Consider the following 19,655-nt stretch of genomic DNA (forward strand, 5'->3'; position numbering starts at 1 on the left):
CAAAGTCGTCGTCACGGGCGTTGTCGAAGATGTTGTCCCTATTGAAACACCAGACCCGCCGAGTTGCAACCCACACTACGGCGGCGCCGCTCGTGCCCATTTCAACTACTTTCGAGCAACAGACGGTGCTCTCCAAGCTTCACCATGTCCGCGCCGTGTTTGAGGACAAATTTAACGCGGTGCTTTGCACGTTCCGCGACGTAATGTACCAGTCGCTCGGAGGATACTCCATGGAGCATGGATCGCATCGAACTCAATGCATGGTGGCCAGCCCAGTTTGTGGGCCATGCCGTTGCTTGGTACACATGGTGAGACCGACGTTCTCCATGCCTTCCTTGCATATGAGCCACGCACTCCATTTCTTGGTGCGGGCGACACCACGACAAAGGCAAGACGCCGGTACAACACTGCTGGAGCACGCACATCACATCGTGTGTCAGGCAACTCAATGGATCGTCCACGACTTGGTGCTGGTGAGTCCAAAATGATCACTCGACGCCATGCTCCAACCCATGCCGACATTTTACAGTGGACGACATCATCGAGGAACCAAATGGCCATAATTTAATCAAATCAAAACAGAATCATCTCAAATTTCGTATGTGGATAGTATTATCCATAACACTCAAGGATCCATCAATAAATTACTCTAAAACCAAATAGTTGTGGGTAGCGAAACATTTTGCCGGATATTTTGTAGTGCTACGAAACAATTTGTTGCAGTTGTTTCGCAACATGCCAAATAATGGTAATTAGTGTCCAATTTATTGTCGTCAGGTTAGTAGTACTACAATAGCAGGAATTAATGTGGCGATCGTAGTGTAGTTTGCGGAACGACAAGGCGTCATGCGCCTCCTCCAGCGCCTGCATCAAGCGAATGGAACTCTTCGACAGCCAAACCTCGATGCGCGCGCACAAGGCTCTTGTGTGCAGACTCTTTTGTGTGAAGCCCTCTCTCTGTCTCACCAACTGCCCGCGACTCCAGGCGTTGTTGCATTCTCAGCGCACCGTGTACACATTACTCGACGCCGAACACGCTTGACCGTCGAGGGATGCGGTAGGATCTTGCGTACGTGCGAAACCAGTGGGCAATCTGGATGGGCAACCACATCGCCGTTCCAATCTCGACGTCAAGTGCCTTGCCCGAGCGCCTCCACATTCTCAAGTTCGCCGCGACGGGTCGTACTTTGCCTTGACGGAATCTCTCGCGTAGGGACTCGGGGGCGTCGCATGTCATCGGGCATCCCAACCTGGACACAACTACTCTGCCCATTCCTTCTCTCACGTTTGATCCATCTTCCGCCACTCCATCCACTGATGATGCTGTCCACACGCACCTCCATGACGGCAGCGCGTTCTCGAACGAAGACGCGATGCTGTTGTACACAAGCGGCACGACAGGAACACCCAAAGGCGTGCTGGCGACCCAGGAGAGCTTGTATGCTCAAGTGGATGACGTTGCGTCGGCGTGGGAGTTTTCACGTCACGACCGGTTCGTGCATTTCTTACCTCTCCATCACACGCATGGTAACGACGACCCTTTCTCCCTCATCTCTCAACGACTGACGTGCTCATTCATGCAGGAATTGTCAACAACTTGCTCGCTCCATTGGCCTGCGGCGCGACTGTGGACTGTTTGGCTGGAGCGTCGGCCGCGGAGATCTGGACCAAGTAGGTCGAAACACTTGGTGGGAATCCCATTGCAGTTTTTATGCGTGATTGCAGGCTATCGGATGCGGACCACCCTGTGACAGTCTTGATGGCTGTTCCAAGCATCTACATGCTTCTGTTGGAAGCGTTTGATCGCATGGACGAGGCGAGTCAAAGCAAGGCGAGAGCGGGGCTGCGACAACTTCGCGTGGCGATTAGCGGTAGCATGGCATGCCCGCTGCCGATTTTGGAACGCTGGAAGGCGTTGACGGGCCAACCTTTGCTGGAACGGTAAGACGAGTGTCGGGTGTGATGGAGTGTCCGACTGCATGCTCTCGACGGTCGACGGGTGGGTCGACGAACTAGCTCAAGTGGGTTCTTTTTCACGACAGTTTGCGGTAGCTACGGCATGACGGAATGTGGAATGGCGCTGGGTCATCCGCTCCACGGCAACAAGCACATGGGGTTTGTGGGGCAGCCATTTCCGAGCATTCGAGCACGTATCGCACAGGTCGATCGCATCGATGTCGTGTGGCGTCGCCGACGGATTGTTGTTGCAGGAAACACAAGAATTGCAAGTTCAAGGCCCAACTCTGTTCAAAGTACGGTGGATGCATGGATTTTTCAACGACCATCTCGACCGCTTCACATGTGCGAGCGATGGATTCAAATGGGATTTGTAGGGGTATTGGAAGCGTGATGCGGACACAAAGAACGCATGGACAGTCGATGGGTGGTTCAAAACGGGCGACATTGCCGAATTCGACGACTCGAAAAAGAGCTACCGCATCCTTGGCCGGGCCTCGGTCGATATCATCAAGAGCGCGGGGTACAAGATCTCGGCCCTCGAAGTCGAGCATGTCTTTCTAAGCCATCCCTTCGTTGTGGAATGCGCGGTGTACGGCACGCCCCACGATACGTGGGGTGAAATTGTCACTGCAGTCGTCGTGCTGCGCCATCCCCAGACACGCGATGACATGTCGTGGGTGCATGATTTCTTTCAAGGGAAACTGGCCAAGTACAAGTGGCCCCGCGTCGTCCATGCCGTGGAATCTATTCCAAAAAATGCCATGGGAAAAGTCAACAAGAAGCGCTTGCCAGCTCTTTTGGACAACGCCAAGACAAAGCCAGCGGTGCGTACCAACAACGACAGATTGTGAACCATCGAAAATGGCTCAGTTCTGGCCACTTGCGGGCCGCCGTTCGTTTGGTAAGGTATTGATGAAATCGGAGAATCTGCGTTCCTGTGGCTCTACTTTGGACGCTTGGTGGCTTCATGTAGGCTGTAGCACAGGCTCGAGTGGCTCGAAGCCTTCGAAATGCCCGACCGTCGCTGGATGCAGTTTGAAGTGCAGGCTGTAAGACTTGTCCTCACTGGAATTGAAATCCCGTCTTTCTTGACTGCGAATAATGTATGCCACACGATATACTGTCGCATGTCCAACGTGTTCGTGATTCGACGCCGGCATGAACGTTTCCATGCCGGAATGTCTGGGAATGAAAGCCCACTCAAGGTGTGCGATCACTCCTCCACGAAGCAGTTCCATTGCCATGAGGGTACAGGATCAAGGCACCAACGACTAGTGCTTCGCAAATGGCAGTACATCGCATTGAAACATCCGTCGATCCACAAATCTCACAGTGTTCACCGATGTTTGAGGCTGGAAAACCTTTCACCGATATGCGCTTTTGCAAGCAAAGCAGTCCACGGAGGACGCACCATCGCATGCGTTTGGTTGATGCCGTCGAACTCTCGTCGCCGCGGCGACGCCATCAAACTCACCAAAAACGGCGAAACTCGAATTTGAAGAAAATAACTTGTTATATATATTTCGATACCCACTTCAATATAATTTGGAAAGTCAGGATCGGAAACTGATGGTGGGATTGGGGCGATCATCGGAATGATATCTATAAGGTATATTGATTTGGCCATGTTATCCGAAACTATCCGGAATATCGACATCCGCCTCTCCGACACTATCGATAATCAAAAATAGTATGAAACTTTGTATGCAATTAGACTTTTCAATGCTGTCGTGTGCCCATTGATTTCGTGGCACCCAACATATATCACTATTGCGAACAAAACGTCGGAAGCAGCGGCGCGCCCGTGGACGACGACGTCCGCCGCGCACCACCAACACAACCACAGCACCATCGCGTGCAAAACAAAGCAAACAGTGACATCTCGATGGACAACAACCTCCGCCGCGCATCGCCAACACAACCGCAGTACCTGCAACGCAAAGCAAGCAGACGCGACGCCATGGACAACGACCTCCACCGCGCGCCGCCAACACAACAACCCATGGAGCTCGAAACCACAGACGAGCATGCAGCGACGTCGTGTACGTATACGAACATACCGAGTTTGAACACGCGCGCCGTCAAGAGCAGGGGCGATTTACATGCATCGTGCGAGACTCTCCGCAAAAAGGCCAACAATGGACAACAGTCGTACACGGCGACGAAAGCACGGACGCTCGACACCGCCGCAACTTCTTCGTCACCCGACACAGTCATGCTGTGCAAGTACGTGTACAAGCCGTGCTTCAACCCACGGACGTTGAAGCGCAACGGCGAGCTGCATTCGTTGTGCGCAGAACATCAGGCAAAGGCGAATTCATGTCAGAAACAATATGCCAAGAAGAAGAGAAAGCTATCGAAAACTATGAAAGCACAAGCAAACGGCAAAGTTGACGGGTCGATGCCTCCGACCGACACGGCCATTCCCACCGAACCCAGTGCCGCGACCAGGCACCCACACAGTTCCTCCGCCCACGACTTACTTCGAAGCATGTTGCATCCGGCGAGCGACATGGTGCCTCGTTTTCCGCCCTTGCCTCCGCCTCTTCCGTCAACTCGGTCCTACAAGGCCATCTCACTCGGACTTCACGACTCACGGAGCTCTCCCGTCGGAAGCGGCAGTGTTCAAGGTTCGTATTCCTACCCCCGCCTCCCGCCTGTCCCCTCCCTCCAGTCCTTGTTCCCTTCAGCTCCTTCTCCTGTCCACCACTACCGTCTCCCGTTTGGACCGACCCGTCCGCATCCAAACAACAACTCGCACGAATAAATCGATGTCCGTGGCGACTCCCATGCCACTCCTGACAGATCCAACTGTGATACGATGGTAGTATCGCGTTGAGAAACTCGGGTTGAGCGATCGCAGGGCCTTTCAAACCTAAATTGTGCACCAGTGTTGTCCCACCCATCGAAACGAGTTGCCATGACGGCGCCGGCGACCCACCCGACAGCATCGCGTCCTCCGATTTCCGCACAAATTGTGTCGGCTGGCCTCGTCGAATTTTTTAATCATGGAGAATGGCCTAGCCAATCAAAATATCGGGTTGGAATTTAATATACCCAATCAAAGAATTCCATGGATCCATCATAAATATACGAAACTCCCACGGCTCGACATGACGTTAAAAAATCCTTTCCAGCGCCACAATGACGGAGTGTACTGACGTGTGTTTGACCAGAAAAAGATACATCAAACACATCGTTGCCCTTGTCTGGATTCGATCATTCATTCTACATTGTTCGATGCGATCCTTTCATCGCGATATTTCTTGGATGTGTGTGTGGCTTCCACAATGGTATTTTTTTGACACTTGAGAGCAATTCGCCACACTTGAGAGCGTCCCCCATGACAAATCCATCCACACTTGACACCACTCAAGTCATAAGTATGCTTTCATCCAAATCGGAGGGGACCCCACGCGTTGATGGTGGTCCATACATCATACACGACACACGACAAAAATCTCATGACCCAAGCAACTATTCTCGTTTTCCTTCGCGGACGATAGCGCTTCTTTGCTTTCCAGCCCGTGCTTGACGCTTCGTGTTCGTTTCCGAAAAACGCGGGTTTCAGTGTTGAGATACTCTACAAGAATACGCCGACATTTTGCCGACCAAAAAATTTTCCAAATCCACAACAGCGAAAGATGTAGTGGTGGTCCGTGTGCGCAACTCCGAACGAAAAAAGAAATGAGACAAATTGTTGGGAATATCACTATCAAAATGGACCGAATATGAATCGACAAAAATAAAATGGTTTAGCTGTCAGCCAATGAACGACCGAGCTGACGTGGTTGGTGCGATTGGCTATTCCAGTCTACTTCGCATCAAGATGGCCAAGAGCATCCGGTCCAAGATCAAGAAGTACTGGCGGCGGGAGCTGCGCGCGACGATCGGGAAGGCTGACCAGGAGAAGAAGGAGGCAAAGGTTCAGGCTGAGTTGAAGAAAGCCATCGAGTCCCAGCAAGGTAGCTCGTTCGCGAGTCTCAAGAGTGCATTTGGCAGCACCAAACCCGCCATGGTGACGCCGGGTGTGGACGAGACGTTGGACACCGTGGTCACGGAAGGTGCTGTCGAAGCTGCGCTCTTGAACAACGACGTGAAGCAGACCAACCGCAAGGACCACGCCGCCTTGGCCAAGAAAAAGAAGGGTGCAGGGAAGCCTGGCAAGAAGAAGTTTGTGCATTTCCACACGCTGCGAAAGAAGGGCGTGTAGTGTGTAAAGTGTCGTTCCGTGGATAAGTCGTATTAAAGTTTACATATCCGACTACAGGGGTGTGCTGTCTCGGTTCGATGGCTACGTGGTGGGGACCGCCGGATCACGTAACATGGCCATTTGCCTGCTCTTGGTCGTGTCCATGTGCCATGAAGGGCATCGTGCTTGAAGAACAATGCGCCGAGTTGAGGTTGTCGAGGTTGGCATGTTGGCTCTGTCAAGTTGTACAATTGTGGCGTGAGGGGGGTGCAATGGGCCAAGGTTTTTCAATTGCTCACTCTGAGTTGAATCAGGGAGGCCCAACAGCTCGAGCGCCGAGCCGTCATGCGTCTTGTCATTCGATCGCTTCGTCCAAACACGACCATGAGGTCAATGGCATGCATGTGGAAGGTCAGAGCCAAGTTTCCGACTTCGCTGGGTTCGTTCGGGAGCGTCGTGAGGCTTCAGAGACCTGCGAAGAGAGCGTACGTCCATGGAGGTGCATGATGGCATTGTTGGTGTTCGGCGAGGTTGTCTTGAAATCTCGTGACCTTTGGTCACAAGAAATCGATTGGCTGCGTCGAAATCCCATCAGCCAATCCGTGCGGGTATTCGATTGGCTGGTATTTGGTCGGGCCATTCCAACTCGTCGACGATGCCGAAAGAGAAGAAGGTGAAGCGCCGCCACCACACGACGACCGCGGAAGCTGCAGGCGCCAGCCAAAACTCGCGAGGGAGGACGCTTGCCACTCCCAACACGGACTTGGGCCAGCATTTCTTGAAGAACCCTGCGATTGCCGCGGAAATTGTCGCCAAGGCTGCCATCCGCAGCACCGACATTTGTCTCGAAGTTGGGCCCGGGACAGGGAACATCACGATGAAGCTCCTTGAGCAAGCGAAGAAAGTCATTGCCGTCGAATTCGACCCTCGAATGATTGCGGAAGTGCAAAAGCGTGTGCAAAACACCGAGCACGCCCAGCGCCTTCACATCATCCATGGCGACGCCATCAAGGTCCAGCTGCCCTTCTTTGACGTGTGCGTCGCCAACTTGCCGTACCAAATCTCGTCGCCCTTTGTCTTCAAGCTGCTTTCACATCGCCCCATGTTCCGATGCGCCGTTGTCATGTTCCAAGAAGAGTTTGCCAAACGTCTCAGCGCCAGGTGCGGTTCCTTTGGTCGAATGTGCTCATTGGAACGGATGGATCTCCAGGCCTGGAGACGAATTGTACTGCCGATTGTCTGTGAACACGCAGTTGCTGGCCAAGGTGGATCAGTTGCTCAAGGTTGGCCGCAGCAACTTTCGACCGCCGCCCAAAGTCGAGTCCCGCGTCGTGCGCATTGAGCCAAAGAACCCGCCGCCCCCCGTCAACTTTACGGTGGGCCATTTCCACGAGAATAGTCGTGATACGATAATGGCATGTCTTCATAGGAATGGGACGGCATGGTGAAGATCATTTTCAACCGCAAAAACAAAACCCTCCGCGCGAGCTTTTGCACCAAGCCGGTGCTCAAGGTCCTCGAAGACAATTACAAAACGTACTGCTCGCTCCACAACTTGGTATGTCGTGTGCGTGGATGGCCTTGGGCATGCTACGTCCTCTGCTTAGGCCGTCGACCCTGCCTTCGACATCAAGCAGCTCGTCGAAGATGTGCTCGTTGAAACCAAGTTTTCGGATCAACGTGGCAGCAAAATGGACCTCGACGACTTTCTCGTGCTCCTCAACGCGTTCAACTCGCGACAAGTTCACTTTTCCTGAATATGGGAGACACTTTCGATTTCACCCGTTGACCTGATCAGCTACGCACTCGTCTGCATCCTACCGCGACGCATGACTACTGCCAAAGCTTTTTGTGCGACCGTCGTACGTGCACGATTTGTCCAGAGCGTAGTGCGACACTTCTGCTTGATAGCACGCAATAGACATCGAAACAGCTGACCGGGTGCGTATCGGGGTGTAGCTGACGACGACAGATCTGTCGCCCAAGGCGAATAGGAGAATCCCAAATGTGGCCATGCATGTACCTCGGAACAGGTAGTCCAGTAGGGATGTACTGATGCGACCAGTAAACATTTGGCTCCCCCAAGCTGTAGAAGGAATGCGCGGAGGCCACTGGGTGCGAACGGTTCGTTTCGCGGTCCTGGCGAAAGATACAAATTTGGCGAATGGGAGAGGAACGAAGGTCACTCTCCCAAACTTCCGAGGACTGCTACCATCGCTGTCATGACGCATGGAAAGCATTCGTTTTCGTCCGTGTCGACTGATGGGATATCGTCCCGAACGCGCGTCGCGGATGTCCCACACGATGCTTCTTCGACTGTCGGTGCCGAGGGGTTTCGACGTTTCAGGGCTTTCGTCAAATTCACTACTTTTTTCAACTTTTTCCAAGACATTTTCCGTTCTTTCAATCAAATGCAATAATGATTTTCATATTGGAGCAAAAGGCAAGATTTTGAGAAACGTGGTGGACAGAGTCTACACTTGGATAAGATTAAATAAGGAATTATTTACGATTGCTTGATACGTTTCGTACTCCGCGACGACGACGCGGGAGAGGGCAGCCGAGAGCTCTTCCGCCGGTGATGCGACGGCTGGCTGCTACTAAGAGTGCCGATGGTTGTGTGTTGAATGGGGCTTCGCATCACGGCGGCGTTCAGGACGCACGGATACTTTTCATTTGGAGCAAACTGAGACGCTTGGATGAGCGTCACGTGCACAGCGACCATAACGGTTTCACCACCGATGCGTCGGGCGAGCATCGCTTCCTTGGTGGATTCCACATTGTCGAGAACGAGGGCAGAGTTGATGCATCGAATCGCATATCGGCCTGAAATCTCCTTTTCAAACTGGTATCGACACGTGGGGCACGTGCTTCGAAGTCGCAGCCACGATCCAATGCACGCTTCGTGGAAAACGTGTCCGCACGGCAGGACAAGCGACTCGTGGTACGTGTTGGCGTTCATACAAACGACACAGTCGTTGTCTTGAGCGCGCGACGACTCTTGAACGCGAGGACACACATCCAACGCGGTCTTGGTCGCCGGCGTCGACGCCTTGAGCTGCGGAACGATGTACCGCATCATGTACGAGACCCAGTTGGGGCTTCGGAACACTTGAAGGACGTCCGCGACGGTCGCTCCGGCGGGAACAATGTACTGCACAGTCGCCTTCAAGTGGATGCCTTGGGCCATCGCTGTCAAATCTCCAAATGAGCATTTCGACCGATTGTGTCGCAAACGGCGCCATCTGATTGGATGTGGTCGTTTCAGCCAATCGGACGCGATCTCGTCTCTTGTGCTGGCCTGAAAACTGGCCATGGTGTGCTGACCCGATATGTGGCGGCCGCGCTGCCGATGGGCGCGCAACAACACGCGACTGCTGCACGGGGTGTCCTTGTCCACGCGTCGCGGTCGAGACGGCAGCGACGATCGACGTTGTCTGCGTTTCGTTGGGATTGTGTCGGGTTGTTCGCATTCTCCTTCTGTTTCGGCGCGCTGGTTGTAGCAACAGCTCTGTTCCGAGATGGATCATGTGGACGATATCCGGATTGATGAGCCCGTGTGCAGCTAGGTCATGCAAGCATGACGAGGGCACGGCGCGCGGGTCGCGATGGATGCGAAGCGCGTGGTAAGAGAAGGACAGGATGCTGCGAGGCGTCGACCGTGTCAACCAGTCGGACGGCGTCGTGACACGATTTCGACGGACCTCTGTCGCGGCTAAACGTCACAGGGATATGAGTTGAAGCATGGCCGACGACGTTGTTCCGCCGCCGCGCGCATCTTCTTCGGAGCCACGACACACCTAACCACGAAAACATCCCCGACAAGAGACGAGAGATGGAGCGAACGCTTTGGAATCTTCGACCGCCCGCACGCCCGTGAACCGCAGCGTATACTCAAGCCAGGTGGGCATCTCACCACGAAGGCCAGTCACGACCGGCAACGTGCAGATGGCGGTGGCTGCGGAACAATCTGGCGGGCGCAACACAAGCAAACGCGGGCGACGTGCGTGTCACGTGGTGGGAGCGTTGACGCATCCAAACCAGACGAGTGGACGATTTCGACAGGTTTGTTTGGATTGGATGAAATCCATGACAAAATGGCTTAAATGGTAGCAAAAACACGAGACCGGCGACGACGATTGCCAGGGAGTGACTCGAAATAGGGAAACCCGATGAGTCATTGTGTTCCGAGGTCCAACGGCGGCGGCGGTGGAAAGAGATCCGTGGCCGACCGCTCGTCGATACATCATGGCGTCGCATGCCCAGCGATTGTGAGATGGATGTGCATGGCTGCGTGTACAAGCTTCCATGCGTGGTCCGCAAAGGTGATCGTTGGTGGATGCGTGTGCATGGCACGTGACTTGCACGTGACACCGATCGAGACATGTATATTCCGCGCGTGATCGGTGGAGTAGAGACATCAACGCATGCGACAGCAAACACAACGAGGTGTCTTTGCACGGCTTGGCGCCAAGAGACTTGAGCTGGTGGATCAAACAACGAGTTGTCGACCGCGCGATGGATCGTCGTCGTCCAAGGTGGGTCGGGGCAGTAGAGACAACCAACGTCTGCAAACAGCGCAGGCGCGATCACCCAAGGACCTCCGCACCACAACGCATCCTCACCTGGACACGTGATTGTTTATTCACGCGGGGCCGCCGTTGGACGAGTGGCAGACATGTCGAACCCACTCATAACGTACGTGCAGCACTTGGCCGATCGTTGAACCTCGTGAGACCTGTACAGTGCAGAGACACAGCCTCGACTTGGGTGAAATCATCGGTGGCCGCTGCGCTTTGGCTTACGCGATGAGTTGGTCGAAGCACTTTGTGTTCTCGAGCCATGCGGGGACGTGCGCCTCACATGACAACGGCGTCTACGTCAAGAGTTGGATGAATTACAACTACATGGACACCATGCCACTGGGGGCGGTCGTGGCTTGGTAATCTAGTATCGATTTCGTGAGTTCGGCGATCTGGACCTTGAGCTGGTTGAGTTGTTGTGCGTGTTCTTTCTTGATCGTGGTGAGGGCGGCCTTGACATCGTTTTGAAACTGCACGGTCGAGTTGTCGGGGATCTCGACCAGCGGCGCGTACTCGCTCTTGGTCGTCTTTTCGTAAAATGCAGGATTCAAAATCCCCACCGCATTGGGCCTCGCCGCCGCGCCTTCCTCGGACGCCGACACAATCAGCGGCTGCGTCTCGTCCACTCGCTGGACAACATTTTTGATATGGATGCTGCGGAACTTGTTGGCTTCTTGCCGTTTGATGGCAAACTCGGGCAACTCGTCCCCGGTGATCGAGGACTCTGGCGCGGAGTAGAGCATGGCGGGGTCGATGTCCTTGAGGAATTTGGGCTTGATAATGTAGATCATTTCAAGGCGTTCTTGGGGCTGGAGACTCAATTCGAGGCGGAGAATGCAGTGCGCGTACGACACGAGCGCTTCGATGCGGGCATTTTCGAGCCCCATTTGCATCGTCACGTTCATCATGGCAATGAGCACGTTCAAGAGCAGCACGATGGCTGCTGCGCAGTGAAACATGAGCAAAATGTACCCCACAACGTACAGCAGCGGCTGGTCGGCCTTTTCGCTGTCAATGGCTTCCAAAACTTGATCGAGTTGTCCAAACAACACGAAAAAGACCGTGCTGAACGACTTGAGCATCGATTCATGCCCGATTTTGCCTTGGAACAGAATGTAGTAGCAACACGTCAAGCCACCTAGCGACGGCAGAATCACGGACAACGCCAACTGTGCCAAATTCCTTACATTGGAACACGCCGTACAGAATCGAGAAGCGCGTCAGATCGCGCATCAAACCCTTCATCATTGGCAGCAAGTAACCCGCGCTTGGGATAATCTCGAGAAATTGCAAAAAGAGCACCCAGAGAGACAACGTCGTGAGACCAGAGCACACAAGCTACACATGGTTGTGAATGAACCGAATTGGTTCCATTGCGGGGAGTCCACCTGGGTTTGCCGAGCCACGATGGTCTCAGGGATGATTTGGAGCTGGCACGGGACGTAAAAGAACAAGATGACGCAAAATGTAATCATTTGCATCGTGTTGACGATGCTCGTAAAGTAGTTGCGCGTGCCATATCCCATCATTTCCTTGACTTCCCATCGGAAGAAGTACAGCGCCGCGAGCCAAAGAATGAAGTTTTGGAACATCTGGATGAAATCCTTGGATCTACAAATGTGCTGAGCGCCATAGTCCCAGCGGTGACACGTACGCGTTGATTTCAGCGTCCGACCGAGTCGCGATGTAAGCAAACAGCGGAATCCCCAGCACCGCAGTCCACAATAAAGACTGCACAAACAACAGCTTCATCGCGTAGCTCTTCCATTGCTTCATGTCAGGGATTTGCTCCGACCAGTCCAATTCAGTGTAGTCCCCCTAGCAGTAGCTATAACTCGAATGATTGACACGAAGAAGGCTTTACCCAGACGATAAACTTGACCAGGCCAAAGTACGTCCCTTCACGACACCACTTGGACAAGGCACAAATGCGCTTGGGCTTGAGACCGTAATGGGCAATGGCATACGCCACAATCACATAAACGAACGTGACGAGCCACACCTACTCCATGGGGTCGAGGCACTGCTGAATCCACTCAACGTAACGTACGTTGAACGCAAGTCGAAACCCACTACTGTCGACTTGTTCGGTGACGGTGCCATCGATACTCGTTACGACCGGAATGGGAGAAGCCGTCCAGTCCGGTTGGAAAAAGTTCTCCAGTTCCTTCAACACGTTGCGCGGCGCTTCATCCAATTGATAAAAGCTGCCTGAAATGATACTCGACATCAACAGCAGCATATACGCCAAAAACTGCTCGATGTACAAGCGCTGGGCGAAAAACTACAGAGATATCAGCATCCATAACGTACGATTCAACATGTTAAGAAATGAAAAAACGTAGTACCTCCCACTTGAGTTGCAAAACACGGCGAATCATCGGGTGTTGCAGACAGTACTGCTTCACTGCCTCCTTCGCTTCGGGTTCCGCAGTGTCAAGGTGCATAATTGAGTACAAAGCAGATTCGTGTACTTCTCCCTTGCCGTAAATTCGATCCAGTTCTCGGAATTCCAAGTTGTATCGACCTCGCTCAATCACAAACTCGTCCAGAATGGCCTTGCCCAGCTTCGGATCGCATTCGATCGCCCCTAGAATTCAATCTAACCTCTTTACAAAATGTCGGCCTGTCGGACCTTTGAACATTTGCTCGCTGAATCGTAATTCCGACGAACTTTGCTCCAAAATCAACTTGACAAACGCTTCTTTGTTCGGCGCGACCATAAACGCCGTCTTGCCCCCCTTGTCGCTGCCACCGATGGACGCACCAAAGTCCAGCAGCACCTTGAGGACACCGACATTGTTCATCGACGCGGCATACATCAACGCCGACCAGCCATCCTACCAAAACAACGTTGTGGATCCTTTGCAAAGTCATCGATGTATTCATTACATCGTCGCGTTCGTCAACTTGAGCGCCTGCCTCCAACAACTTGCGCGTTGCCACAACGTTGTCGCTGCGAGCTTCGTACAGCAGAGGGAACTTCTCGCGGAAGAGGGCTTCCTTTTCCAAATATGCTTTGCTGCCGAGGTGGTTGCCTTCTGTTGCAAGAATCAACGGCGTCTTTCCATCGACTCGCTTGGCATTGAGATCAGCATTCTGATCCAGAAGAAGCTTTACGATATCAGCTTCGCCAGAGTCCACTGCGGTCATCAGCAATGTCGTTCCATCCTGCGGCATGTGAGAAGGGTGGTATGATGACGAGACATTCAAACCTCGTCTGGTTGCTCGATGTCCAGGTTGTCGTTTTCGTCCAACAGTTCACGCAGCGCTTGGTGTTTGCCTTGGCGGACCAGCAGATGCAACATTTCCCGCTCCAACAACGCTCGGCACTCCCCCGACGCCAAAGACAAGGCGGTAGCTCCGTTCTAAAATGGATAGCACGGAGTGACGTTGCGCGAAGAAACAGTTTGGCAAGTTGATCCATCGAATTCGATGCACTGTGGGAACACTTGAGGAAATGATCCAATTACCCTACCATGTCAAAGGCATGCATATCCGCCCCGTGTGACAGCAAGTGCCGCATGATGTGGGTGTGCCCAGAGACCGCAGCATACATGAGCGCAGTCTTCCTCGTGTCGTCTCGTTCGTCGACTGAGACGCCGGGGATTTCGAGTTGAGCCATAAGCCTCGGCAAATCTCCGGCTTTAGCGAAGTACAGCAACGGGTGTTGTTGGCGCAGCAACAAGAGGACTTTACAATTAACATGGTTGTGTTCCACAGCCAAGTCCACAGGTGTTTTTCCGTCCTGCCAGCACGTAAACCACAGCTCGATCGATTGAGACGGCGATGTACCGCATTTTTTGCATCGAATTTCGCTGACACATCCAAGAGCAACTGCACGATACTCATGTAGCCATATGCTGCGGCAACCATAAGTGGCGTCATGCCTCCCTAAGGCCCATGATGAATCTCTGCGGTCATCATTGAAGGACTTGTGCTTGTACCACAGGGACATCCACCACCGCTGTCGAGCGATTGAGTAAGAGGCGAACAATTTCGTTGTAGCCGCGTTTTGTCGCGACCCACAGTGCCGTCGCACCGTTCTAAGACCACCGCAGAGAATATGTTAAAAAGCATACATGTCACCCCGTTCATAGTGGCGTACTGTTGTCACGACATCGATATTCGCGTGGTGTTCCACCAGCACTCGGGCGCATTCAAGATGTCCTCGGTCCGCCGAGTGAATCAATGCTGTCCAGCCATCTTCGTTGCATCCGTCAACGTCCGTAGTCGACGACTCCTTGCCCAAAAGAATGTGCAACACTTCAGTTCGCCCTTCCGACGCGGCGGCACTCAGAGGAGTCTTCGACTCCTGCTCCAAACAACCCATGAGAGAGGATACAAACTTTATCGACGACGTACGTAGTTGGGCAGGTTGCAGTTCGCACCGGCGTCCATGAGGAATTGCACGACACGGGGGTATCCATTCGCCGATGCCAGCAACAGAGCAGTGTTCCCTGCCTAAGGACGTGTCATGGGCATGTCAATGACATGCACACCACACAGCAGAGATCTTTTGTTACTGCAATAGCAAGTGTCATGGACAAAACAAGCTGAATATTTCTTACCTCGTCTTGCGCATCCGGATTCGCGCGGAACTCGAGCAACAGCGACACCATTGGCGCCACGCCATGTCCGGCCGCAAAGATTAACGGTGTTTTCCCATCCTAAATGCATGGATGTGTTGTTGAAAATGATACGGACAAGCACGTACGGGAAAGGTCGAGTCTACATTCGCGCCATGCTCCAACAACAAGCGAACGGAATCCATCGACCCTTTCTGAATTGCTCGGAGGAGCGCTGACAGGCGATCCTAGACGAATACCATAAATTATGTGTGATATGGACTCGTCGAACGATGTCGCATACCTTGCGGTGAGCATCCAGTGATGCATGGTGCTTCAGCAACACCTGAATGACGTTCGCTTTGCCGTTTGACGCCGCATGGACAAGCGGGGTATCACCTTGCTATCTCACAAATATGAGTGGTACACGTGAAGAGAGATATACACACGCACCTCGTCCATTTGATCGACGAACTCGCCTTGGGCGAGGCGTCTTTGTACTTCCAGCACCTTCCCGTGCCGCGCGTCCTTCCAGATCGTCCGCTCCCCCATCGTCCAAATTCGCTTTTGTTGAGAGGCTACCGTACTTTCATTGACGTGCGAATTCGTTCAACAAATCACAACATTTAGCGCACTTTGGCATTGCGTTAAATCCAAGGTATCGGACGGCCAACATGCACTTTCCACTTAATCTTGATATCAGGTTACGTTTGGAAGATCCCAAACAATTCTCTCTTTGCTCAAACCAACCATACGAATGTTCTTTCACTAACTGCAACCTGTTGTACGACGGGAGGCGCATTCTAGCGCGTGTTTTGCGGGATGCTCCGTTGGACTCGACGGAACTGAGCGTTTGAATAAAGACGGTTACGTTTAATGTAGGACTTGATCAGCGTGAAACAGGTACATATAATTCGCACCAATCACGGGGTGTCAATGGTATTATAATGCATATTTGAGATGAAACCTTCAAATTTGTATACCCATTGTTTGTACTAAAATATCACGATGTTGAACCAACCAAATTGCTGAGCAAGTGAGGATCGACCATGGCAAAGGGCGGCAAGAAGAAGGGCGGCAAGCGCAAGCGAACTCAATGGGACGATGAGACGGATGTGCCCAAGAAGCAACGTGGAGCTTTGGAAGGAGATGGCGACCGCAAGAAGCGCGGAGAAAGCATGTTCACTCAATGGAAGAAACAGAAGCAGCAACTGAAGCAAAAGAGGCTCGTGGCAGAATCAACCATTGCTCAGCGCAAGCGAGGACAATACAGTCGCTTGAAAGGAATCCAAGACGATACCGACGAGGAGCAAGATGATGATGATCCCCGCGAAGATTTGTCGGACGATGCCGACTCTGCAATCTCGGATGACGACGATGACAAACCGTCGACGTTCAACTCGTTCGTTTCGCGATTTCAACGCCAAAAATCCAGTTTCCAGGACGAAGACGAGCAAGGCGAGGAAGTAGATGAGAGCGATGAAGGTGACGAGGTGGAAGAAGCAGACGTTTCCGAGGATGACGTCGGTGAAGATGGACCTGTAAGTAATTTCCTCAAATGGCCCTGCATGAGGTCTCGTTGTATCGATTAGGAGCATGGCGACCATGAGCCCACCGAAGAACCCATCAGCGGGGGCGAATCTGAGGCGGACGATGACGAGTCAAACGAGCCTGTGGTAAGCCACCACGACATGGATCGACTTCACGTGCTTTTTAGGCAGCAATGGCGGGTGATGAAGACGACTCCGACCCCTATCGCCAGCGTTATCTCAAGCAGGAGCTGACGGTGTCTGATGTGGACGTAGGGCATGGTCCACGTTTTAATGCTCCTCATAGTGGACTGAGTAGATTCTGTCAAAGAAACCCAATCCGTTTCAAGTCGTGGAGATTTGGAAGGACCTGGAAGTAAGCGTGAGGCCGGTGCTAACCCCCGTCACTGCTATCTGTGGCGCGCGGCCTCTATCGCATATTCGACACCGCTTGCTCGAAGCATGGACGAAGAAGGGCGTCGCTGACCTGACTGTACTGTCGTTGTTTAGAGATCAACGGCGTAACAAACGCGCGTAGGCATTGCAGCAACTCTTGCATGGAGCGTACCACCAGTACCAAGATGTACTCTATTGCAACCAGACGGCAGATTCGTTGGCAGAGGTGGGCGAGCGATTCCATGTCCGAACGATAGCGTTGTCATGGTGACGCCACATGAGGGTAGATCCGCCAAGTCACGATGATGCATGTTGTCAACCACATCTTGAAATCCCGCGACACGATTGCCCGCCACAACGAACGATTGAGCAAGGGGACCTCCGAAGACGCCGAGTACCGCGACCAAGGATTCAGTCGCCCCACGGTTCAAGAATCGATGTTGTGTACCCGATGTGACTCTCGACTAGGTGCTCGTACTGGCGCCACTCCGAAGCGCTGCCCACGATCTCGTCCATCAAATCCTAGACCTCTTGCCGCCCACAGTGATCGTTCACAACAAAGACCGATTTGACGAAGAGTTTGGCGAGTATGTTGGAGGCTCATGGCATAAACTTTTTTGCTCGTTTTTTAATGCTAAAACATAGAGAGGACGACGACGACGACGAGGACAAGGACGACGGCACCGAGTGGCAAAAGATCTTTAAGGCAGGCAACAACGACGATTCGTTTCAGATTGGGGTGTCGTTTGCTCGGAAATCCGTCAAGTGTGTTCACACCCGCCCTCCTTTCGTCGACTATTGCGAGACCGTGACATGCTTGTGACTAGATTGTACACGGACTACAGCCGCGCGGACTTGATTGTGGCATCGCCGTTGGCATTGCGTCAAAAAATCGGCGATGTCTTGATCGACATTGTGGCGGGAGACAAGTCGTCGTTGAAGCTTCCAGTGGACTTTTTGTCGTCCATTGAAGTGTGTGTCTTGGGTGCGTCGATCTCGTGCGTTTTTTGTCGAAACGCGTTGCTCATGTTGGCTTGGAATAGATTCCGCCAGTGTATTCTTGATGCAAAACATGGACCACGTTCGTGCCGTCGTCAATGCCATCAACGTCACCCCGAAAGAAGCGCCAAGTGCCGATTTTTCTCGCGTACGAGTCGTGTTTTTTTCTACACAAACAGTGGTGGCTATGACTTTCCACCGATGCGCAGATTCGCGAATGGAACTTGAACCATCAAGCACATCACTTTCGCCAAACGATCGTGCTGTCGCACGCCCCGGATGCCCAGTTGAACAATCTTTTCACCAAGAGCTGCCACAATATGCGTGGAGTGACCCGCATCGCACCGATCTACGACCTTCAGCACGTCGTGCCGTCGGTGTCCCATGTAATTCCCTCCATCAAGCAAATCTTCCAGCGCTTGGACACGCCGTCTCAACCTGCTGCATGCCCTCTCGCCAAAGAACCCGATGCTCGATTCGAATACTTTGACAGACACATTCTCGCACCATTGTTGGATCACCCCTCCAAACACATCATGGTAAGGTTTCAAGTGTCGGTAATATTGCTGCACAAAATCAAGTCGATTGACGAGTGGCTTCTGTATAGATTTTTGTGCCGTCGTACTTGGACTTTGTCCGCCTTCGCAATGTGTTTGCATCCCAAAAACGCTTGATCAGCTGCGCTGCCATCTCGGAATATTCTACGGATGCCCAAATTTCAAGGTACATTGAACCCTCCATTTTCCAAGTTGTGTGCTTATTGCGCTTTCCGCATGAGTTAGAGCGCGGTCTCGCTTCTACCACGGACAAATCCATGTGCTCTTGATCACCGAACGCTTTCACTTTTACAAGCAGTACAAGGTATTCTTCCATCACCGATCGATTTCATGGCCTTTACTGTGCTCAAACATTGTTTGGCAGATTCGTGGGGTAAAACAAGTGTTTTGGTACGCACCGCCGTCGCTCGGCCCGTTCTACGCCGAAGTGTTGAATGCGATGGAGTCGGAAGAGGACTCGAAGAGTGTTGTCGTGTGCAGTCGCTTCGACACCCTTCGGTACGAACTGTCAGCTCCATTGGCGCGCGTCGAGCGTTCACACGCGTTGTTTTAGGATGCAACAAATTGTGGGATCAAAGAAAGCCCAGCGCATGTGTGGGTCGACCCCTGACACGAAATCCGTGTACATGTTCTGCTAAACAGTGACCACTTGGCGCAAAATGCATGCGTTACCATACAAGTCATTTGGTGGGGCGTCGTCGAAGAGAGCTTCCTCGGCACACTGCTGGCATCAATCAAGCCCCCACACTGAAAACGTGCCGCAGCTGCACTTGGGGTTTCGGAGTTCTGCGTTTAGATAATTCATTTAAAGGCTCTGTTGAGGTGCGACTGGTTATTAAATGAGTCTTCATCTATTGGGTCGTTGTCCGGAT

General features: G+C 52.7%; 7 protein-coding genes across 18 annotated transcripts; 4 read left to right on the forward strand and 3 right to left on the reverse strand.

Moving 5' to 3' along the window:
• The first annotated feature begins 808 nt into the window (after positions 1-808).
• Positions 809-3,267, forward strand: H310_14028 (hypothetical protein). Of its 6 annotated transcripts, XM_008881741.1 has the most exons (9): positions 809-1,011; positions 1,062-1,165; positions 1,214-1,527; positions 1,584-1,671; positions 1,726-1,941; positions 2,053-2,161; positions 2,211-2,252; positions 2,334-2,860; positions 2,933-3,104. In XM_008881741.1, exons 1-8 carry the CDS (start codon positions 847-849, stop codon positions 2,808-2,810), a joined length of 1,515 nt encoding a protein of 504 aa, XP_008879963.1. In that variant the 5' UTR covers positions 809-846; the 3' UTR covers positions 2,811-2,860; positions 2,933-3,104. The 6 variants fall into 6 exon arrangements, with proteins under 6 accessions (XP_008879963.1, XP_008879961.1, XP_008879965.1 ...); XM_008881739.1 differs by having other exon boundaries at positions 2,334-3,267; XM_008881743.1 differs by having other exon boundaries at positions 809-1,165.
• A 921-nt stretch (positions 3,268-4,188) lies between these two features.
• On the reverse strand, positions 4,189-5,017 carry H310_14029 (hypothetical protein). The gene has a single exon (XM_008881745.1). The coding sequence runs from the start codon at positions 4,908-4,910 to the stop codon at positions 4,323-4,325; it is 588 nt and encodes a 195-aa protein (XP_008879967.1). The 5' UTR covers positions 4,911-5,017; the 3' UTR covers positions 4,189-4,322.
• A 759-nt stretch (positions 5,018-5,776) lies between these two features.
• H310_14030 (hypothetical protein) lies at positions 5,777-6,234 on the forward strand. Its single transcript, XM_008881746.1, has one exon. It carries the CDS (start codon positions 5,789-5,791, stop codon positions 6,170-6,172), a length of 384 nt encoding a protein of 127 aa, XP_008879968.1. The 5' UTR covers positions 5,777-5,788; the 3' UTR covers positions 6,173-6,234.
• A 499-nt stretch (positions 6,235-6,733) lies between these two features.
• Positions 6,734-8,486, forward strand: H310_14031 (dimethyladenosine transferase). Of its 3 annotated transcripts, XM_008881747.1 has the most exons (4): positions 6,734-7,312; positions 7,362-7,527; positions 7,581-7,709; positions 7,759-8,486. In XM_008881747.1, exons 1-4 carry the CDS (start codon positions 6,807-6,809, stop codon positions 7,906-7,908), a joined length of 951 nt encoding a protein of 316 aa, XP_008879969.1. In that variant the 5' UTR covers positions 6,734-6,806; the 3' UTR covers positions 7,909-8,486. The 3 variants fall into 3 exon arrangements, with proteins under 3 accessions (XP_008879969.1, XP_008879971.1, XP_008879970.1); XM_008881749.1 differs by having other exon boundaries at positions 7,362-7,709; XM_008881748.1 differs by having other exon boundaries at positions 7,581-8,486.
• A 101-nt stretch (positions 8,487-8,587) lies between these two features.
• H310_14032 (hypothetical protein) lies at positions 8,588-10,183 on the reverse strand. The gene has a single exon (XM_008881750.1). The coding sequence runs from the start codon at positions 9,465-9,467 to the stop codon at positions 8,658-8,660; it is 810 nt and encodes a 269-aa protein (XP_008879972.1). The 5' UTR covers positions 9,468-10,183; the 3' UTR covers positions 8,588-8,657.
• A 191-nt stretch (positions 10,184-10,374) lies between these two features.
• Positions 10,375-15,859, reverse strand: H310_14033 (hypothetical protein). 5 transcript variants are annotated; one of them, XM_008881751.1, is made up of 20 exons: positions 15,756-15,859; positions 15,607-15,705; positions 15,452-15,550; positions 15,306-15,404; positions 15,100-15,198; positions 14,843-15,049; positions 14,682-14,780; positions 14,530-14,628; positions 14,213-14,482; positions 13,950-14,102; positions 13,627-13,905; positions 13,370-13,574; positions 13,083-13,324; positions 12,785-13,018; positions 12,599-12,736; positions 12,389-12,552; positions 12,123-12,345; positions 11,922-12,072; positions 10,777-11,872; positions 10,375-10,719 (listed from the first exon to the last, which is right to left on the reverse strand). In XM_008881751.1, exons 1-19 carry the CDS (start codon positions 15,852-15,854, stop codon positions 11,055-11,057), a joined length of 3,777 nt encoding a protein of 1,258 aa, XP_008879973.1. In that variant the 5' UTR covers positions 15,855-15,859; the 3' UTR covers positions 10,375-10,719; positions 10,777-11,054. The 5 variants fall into 5 exon arrangements, with proteins under 5 accessions (XP_008879973.1, XP_008879974.1, XP_008879977.1 ...); XM_008881752.1 differs by lacking the exons at positions 15,306-15,404; positions 15,452-15,550; positions 15,607-15,705; positions 15,756-15,859 and having other exon boundaries at positions 10,777-10,889; positions 10,957-11,872; positions 15,100-15,241; XM_008881755.1 differs by lacking the exons at positions 15,306-15,404; positions 15,452-15,550; positions 15,607-15,705; positions 15,756-15,859 and having other exon boundaries at positions 10,375-10,776; positions 10,854-11,872; positions 15,100-15,256.
• A 470-nt stretch (positions 15,860-16,329) lies between these two features.
• On the forward strand, positions 16,330-19,623 carry H310_14034 (hypothetical protein). Its single transcript, XM_008881756.1, has 15 exons — positions 16,330-16,843; positions 16,895-16,978; positions 17,020-17,103; positions 17,151-17,324; positions 17,370-17,453; positions 17,515-17,652; positions 17,696-17,814; positions 17,873-17,992; positions 18,055-18,212; positions 18,271-18,374; positions 18,436-18,765; positions 18,834-18,949; positions 19,009-19,087; positions 19,148-19,281; positions 19,337-19,623. The coding sequence occupies exons 1-15, from the start codon at positions 16,352-16,354 to the stop codon at positions 19,419-19,421; spliced, it is 2,301 nt and encodes a 766-aa protein (XP_008879978.1). The 5' UTR covers positions 16,330-16,351; the 3' UTR covers positions 19,422-19,623.
• The last annotated feature ends 32 nt before the right edge of the window (positions 19,624-19,655 follow it).

This window comes from Aphanomyces invadans (assembly GCF_000520115.1).
Source record: "Aphanomyces invadans strain NJM9701 unplaced genomic scaffold supercont1.60, whole genome shotgun sequence".
Lineage (NCBI taxonomy): Eukaryota > Oomycota > Saprolegniomycetes > Saprolegniales > Verrucalvaceae > Aphanomyces > Aphanomyces invadans.